The sequence below is a fragment of the Colossoma macropomum genome, unplaced genomic scaffold, assembly GCF_904425465.1.
Source record: "Colossoma macropomum unplaced genomic scaffold, Colossoma_macropomum, whole genome shotgun sequence".
NCBI classification, from domain to species: domain Eukaryota; kingdom Metazoa; phylum Chordata; class Actinopteri; order Characiformes; family Serrasalmidae; genus Colossoma; species Colossoma macropomum.
Window position 1 is genome coordinate 21,058,281 of NW_023494808.1, and position 13,331 is coordinate 21,071,611.

Consider the following 13,331-nt stretch of genomic DNA (forward strand, 5'->3'; position numbering starts at 1 on the left):
CAGAATAGATCCTTGTGAACTCCACACCTAATGTCCTGCATAGGAGGTAAAGAAACATGATCTGTTTCTGCTTTTTGGCTGTAATAACATTTATGTGGGATGGTGTTTGGGATTTGCTGATTGGGTATTGCTGTACAGATCTGGTGAGAAAGGGCAATATACATGGTAGGCTTTCTTAAATCTGAATTTTTGCTAATGTAATGTCAAGATAAGCTATGACCCCTGCAAGTGTTTGTCAGTTCCTGCCCTTGTACCACTTACCTAACATATCAGATAATCATCTAATTAACAAGCCATTCAAGATTAGATAAACACCACACTGTTGATTTAATATTGTCACTGGCAGAATTTATCATCCTCTTCATCTGTCTGAGAACTGTTTTTTTTTTTTAAATAGAATTCAGACATATCTGTTCCTAGATTTATTCAAAAACAGATCTGTATGTATGTATATATCTATCTGTCTGTCTATCTACAGTTCTGTGCCAGACTGTCAGAGACATTTAAGTCATAATGGCCATTAAGTAGTTTCTTTTTCAGCGTCAGGAAAAAAAGCAGAAAACATACATTTAACAAAAGATTTTACAGAAGTGAACAACCAAATATAATATCAATTTATGGCATGCAGTGTGTCCACTCGAGTCTTTATTATGGCTTCCATTCTTTTAAGAAGACTTGCTTTTGGTTTTTAAAGAAATCTGCAGAGATTTTTTTTCCACATCTCCAAAGTTCAGTCTTAGAAGTTGGTTACCTTTTCTGCTTCTCACAACCCAAATAATCCCAAACACATTCAGTGATGTTGAGGTCTGGACTCTGGGGTGGTCAGTCCATTATTCTGAGATCACCAGCAGCTTCTTAGTTTAATTTGTAAATGTTTTTCATTTATGACTGGTTCTTTTAATTTCGTAGTGACTCATAGTGTTGAGTTGTCTTCTCACAGTAGAAGGATGGACAGAAACATCTGTGGATTTTTTTCAGATCTGCAGTAAGAGTGGAGTTGGATTTTCTCCTCTCTCTCAAAGATGAATCTGTCTGTCTGTCTGTCTGTCTGTCTCTGTACTGCAGTGTTCTTGTTTGCACTCTGGGAGCAGTCTTATTTCTCTGCTGGTTTGATTCAGGATCATCATTATCCACCCTTCTTAACGAGTTGTCTTTCTTAGGTTAAGTTTCAAAAAGAGCTAAATCTGTTTAAAAATAGATCTGTCTGTTTATCTCTCTACTTGTCTATCTGACTGTCCGCCTTTCTTCCCTCTAAGGCCAGTCTCACAGATTTTCTCTTAATGACTTAACAGTGCGCTGGTATTCGAGATGAGGGCAGCTGTTAGTAGATCAACACAAAAGAACAGCCCTTACCGGCAGCTAGAGCTCAGTGCTCATTTCTCTCTCTCTTTAAATGAAGCCACAGGTCTGTTTCGGAGCCTTGTTCAGGCCGCAGGCTGTAGGCTGCAGATGTCGATGCATAATGAGCACGATGACATGCGTTATGTGGAAATGCGATTCCGCTAGCCAGGTGCATCTGTTAACACCTTGTAGCTGCTGACACCCCGCTGCCTGCTGTTGCTTACCTGCACAAAGTCACGCTGCTCACCTGGAGATGGGTTTTACACCTTAATACAATGCCAGAGGCAAAAGAAGCAGGTCGCTGTGAAAATGGCATGAAGGATAAATGGTGAATAATGATCTGCCCATGGCAACACTTTCTTCTAATAAGATCTCAATGTGGACAAAGTATATAAATTATGTACTTCAGTGAAAGTATAGCTATGTTTGTAAAGGTAAATATTTATATACAGAAGAATTACAACTAAATGCGTCATTGGAATACTTCAAAGAAATATTTAATCTCTAAAACTCACATTTTAATTCTAATTGTGCTGCACATGCCTCCATAAGGTTATAATGGTCATTTAGTATATTCGATGTTGCGGCTAAAAAAGCAGGCTTGTTGTTGTTGTTGTTGTTGTTGTGTTGTTGTTATTATTATTATTATTATTATTATTATTATTATTTTGTGTAATCTACATGAAAAGGAACGTTACATATATAAACATATATGTATATATACATATATCGTACGTGTGTGTGTGTGCATGTATACATATATATACATATATATATATATATATATATATATTATATATATATATATATATATATTATATATATATATATATATATATATCAGTTCCCTGGCCGGGCGACCAGGGCCAGGCTACCAGGGCCAGGCGACATGCAGTCCAAAAACATTCGGTTAGGCCAATTGCACATGCTAAATTTCCCCTGGGTGTGAATGTGTGTGTGAATGTATATGTCCTTGTGTATGCCCTGATGGAGTGGCGACCTGTCCAGGGGGAATCCTGCCTTCCGCACAGTGGGATAGGCTGGGATTTTAGATTAAATAAGGTTAAATTAACACATTGACATAAGTAAAATCATTGCTTACTGAATTAATATTGTTTATTGTATTATAAGTCTTTTTTTCCGAGCAGAAAAACATATAGTTCTTTGTAGACTCTTTGGTTCTGTATTGTTAAGGGCTGTGACGATATAACTTTGTCGCCATAACTGCTAGATGGATGGTTTTCTTCTTACACAGCATTAAATAAGAAAGCAGATTGGACTTGATGTGAAGGTTTCATTGTGTTAAATTGTAGCTAATGTTCCATGCCTGTTATTATAACATATAATCTATATGAATGCAGGGACACGGGAAGATGTTTTTAAATAGGGCGTGCTGAAATTTGAGGTGTATGTGACATAACCGATGACCACACAAAATGGTTTGAATTTATTCATTTATTTTGCTAATTTTCATAGAATGTGTCATATTGCTACAATGAGGCCAGAGATAACAAAATGTAAATATGGCCTAACATATCATATCGCTGACGCACATTATCTCTCTCCTCTCTCGTTCTGGACGAACTTTATGCAAATTAACTGAGCGGCGACATGGTACTGTTCCTGATGCTGTTTTCCCTGCGTATTGGTAGCATTGGGTCAGTCACTGTTTGTGTGAATTAAATATAACCAGGACTGTTTCAGATAATGGATCGCTGTGCAGAACACTTATGCATATAAATGGAAAGAAAAATGATAAATTCTGTTATGAGGAGTTTTTCAGCTTGGACAGGCATTACAACTATCTTTGGTACAGAAATCCACACAAACCTCAGAAGTGGACATCAGAAAAAAAAAAAGGAAAATGGACTTGAAAAAGTAGTAACGAATTACACATCCTTCATTAATGCTCACCACTTAAGACCTCCACATTACAACTCACATTACTAGAATATTTCACCAACGTCCCCTCGTTCATGAAAGCTCAGATGATCCAAAGAAGTCTGAGTTTCAAACGCGTACAAGCCCTCCATCTTAGAGTAAATAGATTGCAAGTTTCCGTGTGTACTACTCCTTTTTGCTCTAGGCAAAATACGATGTTCTCTCTCGCGCGTTCTCGGTTTCCCCAAGGACCATGATCGACCTACTTAGGAAAGTCTTGTGCACCCTAAGCATGCTCTAAAGAATGTTTACAGAGTGGTACCCAGATTCAGCATGATATGATTAAATAATGAAGCGAGGAATAATTAGCTTGTCACACAAGAAGACTGCTGTGTTAGACCCTAACAAGGTGCTGGTGTTTGCAGTAATGCTCTGAAGTGAGGAATTGTGGGGTTTAAAGTTATGACAAGCAGATCTTTTCAGCAGAACGAGGAGTTCATGTTGAGGATAAAGTGTCAATTTTTTGTACCTGTGAAAGGGGAGTTTGTGTGTTTATGTACAGATTAGCGATGTCATGATGACTTGATTAAGCTTGATTTCTCTTCATTTTTTAAATTAGTAATTGATATTTACTTTCTCATTTAATCAGCACTGGCATTTGGCTGATGCTGCTTATTTGAAATTCTCGTACTGGTCTCTCTTTTACAGAAAGAAACCGAAACAGAGCCAGTGGAACACACCTGTTTATATTAATATTGATACACATGTTTGGACAAACTGATACTGCACAATCGCATATGCATGCGAAAGAACTGTGTTATGTACCTATGTAACTTCTCCATTCAGATTCCAGTGCTTACATAAGTCAATTACATAATTCTCACTAGTAGGCATGCGCAGCATTGAGCAATATTTCCCCACTACTCAAGCCACCTCTTCCTGTCTAGATATGTGAATAGTACAGCAGGCTCAGTTCTAGCGTTTATGGTAGTTGTAGTCCATCAGGTAGTTTGAACACTATAGATCACATTTAAATGTTTGTAAACAAAGTGCCTCGACAAAAAAATTGCTTTTTTTTATTTGGGGCTGTACTGTCATATGTAAAATTTAGCTATGTTTCAGGATTTCACTGTTTACATTCTGAAAAAAAAGCAAGTTTGTGTTTAGAAGCTGCACCTTTTGTCTTTGCTATCCTTATCTGGACCTTAAATCCAGTTTCCTGCCCTGTATTTTGTAATCACTGGGAGTTAATCGACTTCTTGGTTTAGTAGCAACTAATTACAAATCACATGTGTCATGGAAGCTTGTTTTGAGGTGATAAAGTAATTGCCTTTCCATTTCAACATTGTGACTTCAGTGCATTCCTGGAGCTCCTGCTAGTGTGGGTTTCCTCCCTCTCAAAATGGTAATTGAAATTAAATGTTAATTGTGTGCTAATAAGACCCCTTGTAGGGAAAATGAACTGCTGTGGAGAAAATAAATACTCTATACATTTTCCGAAATAAATATTAAAAGTGAAACCTTTTACATGCTGCTTCTGGTTTTGACAGTTTGCTATGAAAATGTGTTCACTTACTAAAAAGATTAACTCTTTTTAGAATATGGACAATTTTCTCAGTTCTGCAGTGTTTTATTTGTGCTACAACAATTGCAGCTTTTCCAGCACCACCAGTTCAAAAAGTTTGCTATACATCTCTGAAAATGCTTTTTTGGCATTTCTTGGCAATATAATGTTTTTATAATTTTTAAAACGCTTCCTATTTTATCATTTTCCAATAAATTATAAAGGAAATTTTGATAATTCAGTTCATTTTTGCTGCTTGGCCTTTTTAAACCTCAGATAAGAGAACACCTTCTACCTTTTGTGTTATACTGTAAATGAATTCCACTGTCTTCCTTCTGTCTTCTAAGTGAATGAGTAATGTTTTCCTCTGTAAATGATATAATATATACAGTACAGCGAGTTACAGAGATATTATGTGATTAGCATGTACAAAGATAATCACCTTTCTTAGTTATGCAAATATATTAATCACACTTTACCTGTGTGCCATACGGTACGCATAATACGGAGTAACCATATGGTCCTGTTTTTTTTTCAGGTAATTCTTATGCTGACCAAGCTGTACGACTTCAACCTGGGGAGCGTCACTGAGAGCTCCTTGTGGAGGTAAGAGCACAGAAATGAACATGCATGTTCTGCTTAGTGTGAAAGTAGATAATGAGTGTTTGGCTTCATCTATGATGCAGTTTGTTTTGTGAAAGATGTTCATACAGTCAGTGTTTTTAGTTCTGGTATAATGATTCTACGCTGAAATCCGCAGTTTGACAGCTTACAGTTCAGCTCACGGTATAAAATTCCAAACACACCACATTTCAGTACACAAAGGTGATGCTAAGGATGTACAAAGAAACAACAATAGAACTGATAATTTAGTGCAATCACACCACATAGCTGGACATCTCAATTTGTTTTGCTGCTCGCTTGATAAAAAAAAAGCTTGAAAAACAATTGATGGTTAGATTTATTTCACGTGATATTAACATATACATTTATACATTTATTTACTTTAATAGTAATTCTGCATGTATAGACAATTTGATACATATTTATCTCACTCTCCTCCTATATTTTCTGCTTTTTTAAACTTAGTTCTTAATATTTGTATAGTGTTTGTGTAGTAACGTGTAGTCTGGGAGAATTTCAGAGTAATTTTAGAGTAAGAATTTCATTGTGCAGTCTTTCTCTGTGCGTATAGCAATAAATTCTTGAATCATGCATCTTGAATTAGCTTGCTGTTTACATACTTTTCATACTCTCAGATTGGTACAATTGCTCTACCTCTTGATGTTTGTATTCGTTAATTTCAGTTAATGTTTTGTTCTGTAAAGTGTTTCATCCTGAGTTGAGAGAGAGGTGGTCATGGATAAAATAGCTTGGGTTTTGTGATACTACACTCAGTATCAAAATCAAAATTCCTGTTCTGCCAGTGTGTACAGTACATAGACCACTCTACCCAAGTCAGAGTTGAAAGTTTCATTTCAGACTTCTTAATGACTTTGACTTTAGACTAAAATCCTTTTGCTTTGAATGACCTTAATGACCTTGTTTAATTTATTTAAATAAATTATTAATTGATTATTAAATTAATTACTTCAGGAGTGACAATTTTAGATAATTTTGAGAGGAACTCAAAAATGCTAGCCAGTACATAACTAGCAAACAGCTTTTAACAGCTGTGCTCAGATAAAATCATAATATTTTTTTAAAACACAAAAAAAGTTAATTTAATTGCATATAATGTGTTTCAATCGTAACATTTCTCAATGCTACACACTGATTTTCAAAGTTTGAGACACAGTTACTTCAAAACAGTGGGATCTAACTGGTCATTATGTGGCCACGAGGGACAGAGATGCAGAATCACTTCCTGCACCGCCTATGGATTAAAACATGACATGAAAATGTGAGACAGCATTTTTTGAATAAAGTAACAATGAAACTCATGATAAATCTAAATCTTTCAACTTTAAAACAAATCAGAGAGCTCTTCGAAAAGATCTTGCATACATTTTGTAAAGTACAGTTTTAGTATATTTACTCCCTCGATTAATGCTTTAATTGATGGTTTCAATTATCGTAACATAATCCTTGTAAATATTACTTGATCGTTTTTCAAATATTTATTTCCTGTGTGACTGCAGTTTGAACTAGTTTGTTGGAATGGATATTATGGATAATAAAATCCCTCTAATAAAACAAAATCTTCTGTAAATATATAAAGAATAAGTATTGTGCGAGCTTGAGTATATTTTAATCAAAATCGTTGATTATCCAATCTTAAGAAAAGATTGCTAAAGACTGATGGTTTAAAACAATACTTAACAATACTAAAACAATTACTTATCGCTGTTTATAATTGTTGATCTTGAACTGAACTGATAGACATTTAGCATTATTCAAATGACACAATGCTAATTCGTCCCCATTACTACTTTAATTATTTGATTCATTATTCCTTTTTTGCCTTATTGCTTTAAAATGATCCAGTTTTTATGGATCCGAGCAATTAGCAGTTTCAGTCTCTCCATGCTCTTCTTCGAACGCACTCATGCTCGATGTACCACACTACAAATAGGTCTACCTCATCCAAAGCACAGCTCTGTGACTTTTAAACAGAGACGATTGGGTGTTAATAGACTGATAAAGCCACATTACCCCGTTAATGGTGCGTCCATCATCCACTGGCCTCTCTCACTCCTTCCAACATGCTGTGTATGGATCACATGGCCCATCAACCGCCAAGGGGGTTATTTATGACTAGTAGTGTGGAAGCTGAGGCCTTATTGTTCCAGTGTGCTGATCTGAAACCAGCATTTCCGTCCTAAAACATAGATATAGCTATACAATAGTAATATAGCTACAAATGAATGAAATCTAGAGCTGTCAGTTACACAGAGAATATACCAGCCAGCAGCAATTGATAGTGACGTTAGCGTTCTTGGCTCACCTAGCCATTTAACCCTGACCATCATGGCAAGCTACTGTTTCTTCAATGTATTTAAGAAGCTCTTGTGATCCTTTAACATGTATCTGAATTTTTTACCAAATAGTTTCCAGACATCTTACCCAGAATTATTTGTTTCACCTTGTTCTTCAGGACCACCACAGAGCAGGTATTGTTTGAGTGCTGGATCATTCACAGCACTGCAGTGACACTGACATGGTGGTGTGTTAGTGTGTGGTACAAGTGATCAGACATAGCAGTGCTGCTGGAGTGTCCACTTACTGTCCACTCTTAAATACACCTATACCTTGTTGGCCCACCTTGCAGAGACAGTAGCTCAATCTGTTGCTGCACAGTTTGTGTTGGTCATCCTCTAGTCCTTCATCAGTGGTCACAGGATGCCATTGGCATTATCAGTCCAGCAGTGACACTGAAGTGTTTAAAAACTCCAGCAGCACTGCTGTGTCTGATCCACTCGTGCCAGCACAACACACACAAATACGCCACGTCAGTGTCACTGCAGTGCTGAGAATGATTCACCACCCAAATAATACCTGCTCTGTGGTGCCCCCCCCCGTTCTTTACACAAGACACAACATCAGCTGCTTGTATGAGGTCCTGGTATTCTCTTTGATTCTACGCTTCATACTCAGTCAAAAACACTGAAAAATAACAAGATAATGCATGATTTCTTATATTTTTCATTTGAAACTATGCATGTTTTATTCAAATACTCTAAGACAAGTTCAGATCTCTGTGTATTCGAATGGTACTAAAGGCCAGCATAGAAAATCAGGCCTGACAGCAGTGGATGCATGTAGTGCTCCATGTGCGGTGTGGTCCTTTCTGTGTTTGTGAACTTTACTAAGCAGAGGATCAGAGAGAGAGAGAGAAAGACAGAGAGTAATCTCGGAATGGAGAACAGCCAATGAAGATGTGATGGCATGCCAACTTCCTGTAGCAGAATGGGATAAGTACCAGAAGCTCTCTACCCCACACTTTGGTAAATTAATTTGCAATCCTCTGCATAGCTGCCATCTAACTCATAGGCACAGAATTGATTGTTTACGCTGCATCGTAGTAATTCAATTAGTGACCTTACATTAAATATGCTCCTAACAGAACGTTGATTAATCAAAGGGCAATATGAAGTAGAATTAGTTACCCTCTCTGTTAAGATGAGGAAGAAACGATAATTGGATTGTACTGGGTGGCATCCTGACACTGCTTAAAGCTGAGTGTCCTTGACTTAATGAACTAAGCCTCAATATAACGTAGATGACACAGAATAATGGTCTGTAGGCCTATGATGTGGGCAAAATGAGTGCTTTCTATAATGCACTTATATTGGGTTGTGTGAGTCATGGTCTGTGAGGTTCTATCAACCATGCCTATAATTTCCCAGCCTCCATCATTTCTATTGAACATTTCACCTTGAATCGCAAAACAACATGTATGTTAAGCTCTGGTACTGATTTTTTTTAGACTAGTAGTGCTTTACGATGCGCAAAAAATCGAGATTGATGTACTTAGCTGTCAAGAATTTGTCTAAGCTTGAAGGTGTGATACTCTTGGGGCTGGTTTTACAGACATGGACTGATCTAGTCTTAGACTAGATTGCAGTGCCAATAGTGAATCTCCTTTTGAAAATCTTTTGAGCATAGCCTTAGGCTTCATCTTGGTCTTGGAAACTGATCCTTTGAGTTTTCAGTTGTGGCCCAAATACTTATTAGCTAATTATTGTGCCCAAACACCAAGTTAAATCAGTACCACAATCCTGTCTAACTGCAGGTAAAGAACTCTGCAAAAACAAAATTTGTGGTACTGGTACTGTTACGGCAGTACTGTCACAGCACACAACTGCCAGTATACACTCTCAGAAAAAAGATACTAAACTGTCCCTTTATGTCACTGTGTTGGTACCCTAAGGCTGTGTCTTCAGTTCCTTTACTTTGAACATATAATTATACCATATTCCTTTGTAATAATATATTTTAAGTTGTATTGACTCCACTTGCAAGTCTTGTCTTGATAATGAAAATGCAGTCGGGTCGAATGCATTTTCAAAGGTATTTTGACAAAGAATGAGCGCAGTAGGTGAGAATGTGTAATTGCAAAGAGGAGAGGCGCTGTTTCCCATTTACACTGGAAGTTTACCCGCTTTCTAGCTTGGTGTTCTCTTTGATACATTATTAGAGAGTGATATATCAGACAAATTACAGTTTAACTATAATTTTGGCACAGTTATTGGATAATCAGATTAAGCATAAATATGAAGTTCAGGAAATAATAAAGCTACTCACAAAGCATCTAAATCTTTGTGTAAATGAAATGTCAATACTAGTGAATCAAATGGCCAATTAAAATCACAGTTTTAAATTTGAATTTTCTGTTTGAGCTCAACATTTGCATATATGAGTGGGAAATGTACATGCAAACATATTAATACATTGCCATTTTACATTTTCATTTCAGTGTTGACACTGATATGCTTCTGTAGTTTCGTTTATTTTTAAGAAAAATAGAAACATTTCATTTTCAGTTTTTACACAATGCTTTTTTTTTTCTTCTTGATAGAATATATTGCAGTGGAAATGTGTATGATGTACAAACCGTGTATGTGAGCAAGCAAATCAACGTATATAAAAGTAATATTTTATTGATTCAAATGCTGTTTTCTAGTGTGGTGGTTGTACACAATTTTGTGTTATAAGGAAAGTTGCCTTTGTGGAGTGGAGTGATTTTTTTTTAAATTGCCACTCCTTTCCTTTCACTCATCATTGTTCGCTAGCAGCTCAACAGTCATACATAGAGCCAACAGGGTCCTAGTTAATCTGCTAACAGAGTTACAAAGAAAAGTAGTTTTTGACTCTGGCTCTGATTTGCATTCCACCAGTGAAATAGCCACTAAGGCACTAGGGGGCCTGCAGAAAGAAGTTAACATAGGAGAATTTCTTCATGTATTCATTGTGCAGCTCCACATGTCATAATTGTGTGTATAGTTTTTGGAAAGTGGCAAGCAGTAACTTAATTTCTCTTGTGGTATGAACAGTTAAACACTGATGGACCATAGTAATTACATAACACAACAAATTTGTAACATATCCTCATGCAGGAACACCTGCAAATGAGGAGCCTTTATCACTTGAGCAGATTTTTAGTCAAGCAGGCTGTCACAAGACAGTGTTTTGCACTCAGTGGAAGCAAGCACACCACTTTCTCTCTCCTGCACAGGCCACAGTGTCCTTTTTCTCGTCATTACAAAGCTTGAAACAGGGAATAACATGACAAGTTGAATCAATTACGGAGCCCAGTGCGTAGCTTCAGGAGCAGATAGCTTTCACACACAATGCAAACCAGACCCACCATTTTAAAGAGGACTAAGAATCAACTCTTTGGAGCACACCTGTGTTCGAAAAGAGCTGTCAACCAAACACGACAAGCTCTTGGGGTAAATGGCCTCAGGTCTGGAAAAAAACATTTAAAAACTCTAACGAAACAATGAAGCTTAATAATTTTGAGCTGTAAAGATTTATCTCTTGTTAATACAAGCAAGGCTTAATTTGTGCCAGAACAAGCCAGCTCTGTATTCAGCATCTCCCAGATTGGCTATGGCACCTACATTATTTGGCCAAAAGTATGTTGACACCTACATCACACCTATATGAGCTTGTTGGACATCCTATTCCAAAACCACAGGGATTAATATGGAGTTGGGCCCAAACCCTGAAAAACAGCTCCAGGCCATTATCTCTCCTCCACCAGACTTTACTGTTGGCACTGTGCATTCTGGTATGTAAAGTTCTCCAGTCATCCGCCAAACCCAAATTCATTCATCATCCATTTCCACTGCTCCAGAGTCCAGTGATGTAATGTTTTACACCACTCCAGCTGACGCTTGGCCTTGCGTGTAGTAATCTTAGGCTTGTGTGCAGCTACTCAGCTATCAAACTTAAGCTCCTGATATGCAGTTCTTTTGCTGATGTTGCTTCCAGAGGCAGTTTGGAACTATGTAGTGAGTCATACAACAGAGGACCACCAGCGCTTTGTCCACCTATTAGCAATGGCTGTCGCTGTAAGACCTGAACTCAATACTTTTGGCCAAAGTGTATTTTAGTGTATTCAGCACTTCATTGACATGTTAAAAACTTGCAATGATTCATACAAATGTATCAAGAAAATCTTAATATTTTCTATAAGTAGTTTGTTCTAGATAACATAACAAAATATGGGAACATAAAAAGTGCATGCACCTCATGCCATGGTGTGTTTTGGCTCAAAATCAACGCTGTTTGACTTGCCGGATCCATCAGTACCCAGTGATCCAGGACCTTATTGTTTATAGATTAAGCCCTTAATACAAGTAATTTAGGGTTTAAAACATCATGAGGAAAAAAATACTGTTTTGCTGGTTATTGCATGGCTAGTACTCCATTCAAAATTTTGCTTCTGAGCCTCACCTCAGTTTGGGGAAGGGGTTATCAACTCCTCTACTGCATGTAAGTAGGCAGGAACCTTTACATTTTTGTGGTCCATAAACAACACAGCATGTATTTGAACTAAGTGTCAATTATAAAAATGAGAATTTCAGTCCAGCCTGCTGTTTAGTTTCCTGCATTTTGTCATTTGCTCATTTGTGTTTAGCTTCTTTATAGCAGAGATTCTTGGAAGGTATTGAGTTGAGTCTTAAGTCTCTGATTCAACTGTCAAGTCTCCAGGGTGTGAGTCCAAGTCAAATTTCGAATAAATGGGTGCAAGTCCGAGTTCAGTCTTGAGTCTCTGGGGTGCAAGTCCGAGTTGAGTCTTGAATCTCTGATGTGTTAGTCAGAATCTAGTCTCGGGTCTGAGTGTGTAAGGGGTGTGAGTCCTTGTCTGAGTCTCAAGCTTCTGAAAAAGGGAAAAACATTTTTGCAAAGCAGCAGTGAGTACAGCCACTACACTGCACATGACCATAGTAAACCTAAAAGGTAAAACCACAGATGTAAAAGGTTTAATTTATTAAGATTGGTGGTCCTAGTCAGTTTTGATGGTGCAAACAAAAAAAATTTGAGTCGAGTCGCACAACAGTTAAGCGTGAGTCTGAATCAAATTGCGAGTCAGTTAAGTGCGTCAAAAGTCTAAGTCGAATTAGCATGTGACCCAGGTCAACATGAGTCCCGATCTCTTTTACTTTTACACATAACCGTATGTCACACCTTATAATCCACGTAAACAAGTCTATTTGAGATTACTTCCACAATTCTGTTCTATTTGAGGTAAGCATTTGATTATCTACACATACAGTTTGCCCAATGCTTATAGGTACAGTATAAACTTCCAGTAGCCTCAAAGCTCCAATGTCTTGGCTGATTGACTACATTTGGGGTAAGGGCAAAATTTGATAAATCAGAATTTTCGCTGAGCTGTCACATTAAGAGCCTCTGGGTGTGAGCATTCGAAGGTTGAAACATTGTTTCGCCTCCTTAAAGTTCAGACAAGGTTAGAGCTCTAAATCCCAGCACGGAGAGCAGACACCATCTATCTAAGGTAGACTTCATCTACCTACTAGCAGTGTGCCCTTGAGCAAAGCACTTAACACCCATGTGATCCAGTAAATGCTGA

General features: G+C 37.4%; 1 protein-coding gene across 1 annotated transcript in view; it reads left to right on the top strand.

The window, feature by feature from the left end:
* The window catches only part of LOC118798005 (VPS10 domain-containing receptor SorCS1), a 273,068-nt gene that overhangs the window by 131,746 nt on the left and 127,991 nt on the right, over positions 1 to 13,331 (top strand). Inside the window, exon 3 of the mRNA XM_036557299.1 lies at positions 5,325 to 5,392. Within this exon, the coding sequence (XP_036413192.1) occupies positions 5,325 to 5,392 (68 nt within the window). The remainder of the gene's footprint in view (positions 1 to 5,324; positions 5,393 to 13,331) is intronic.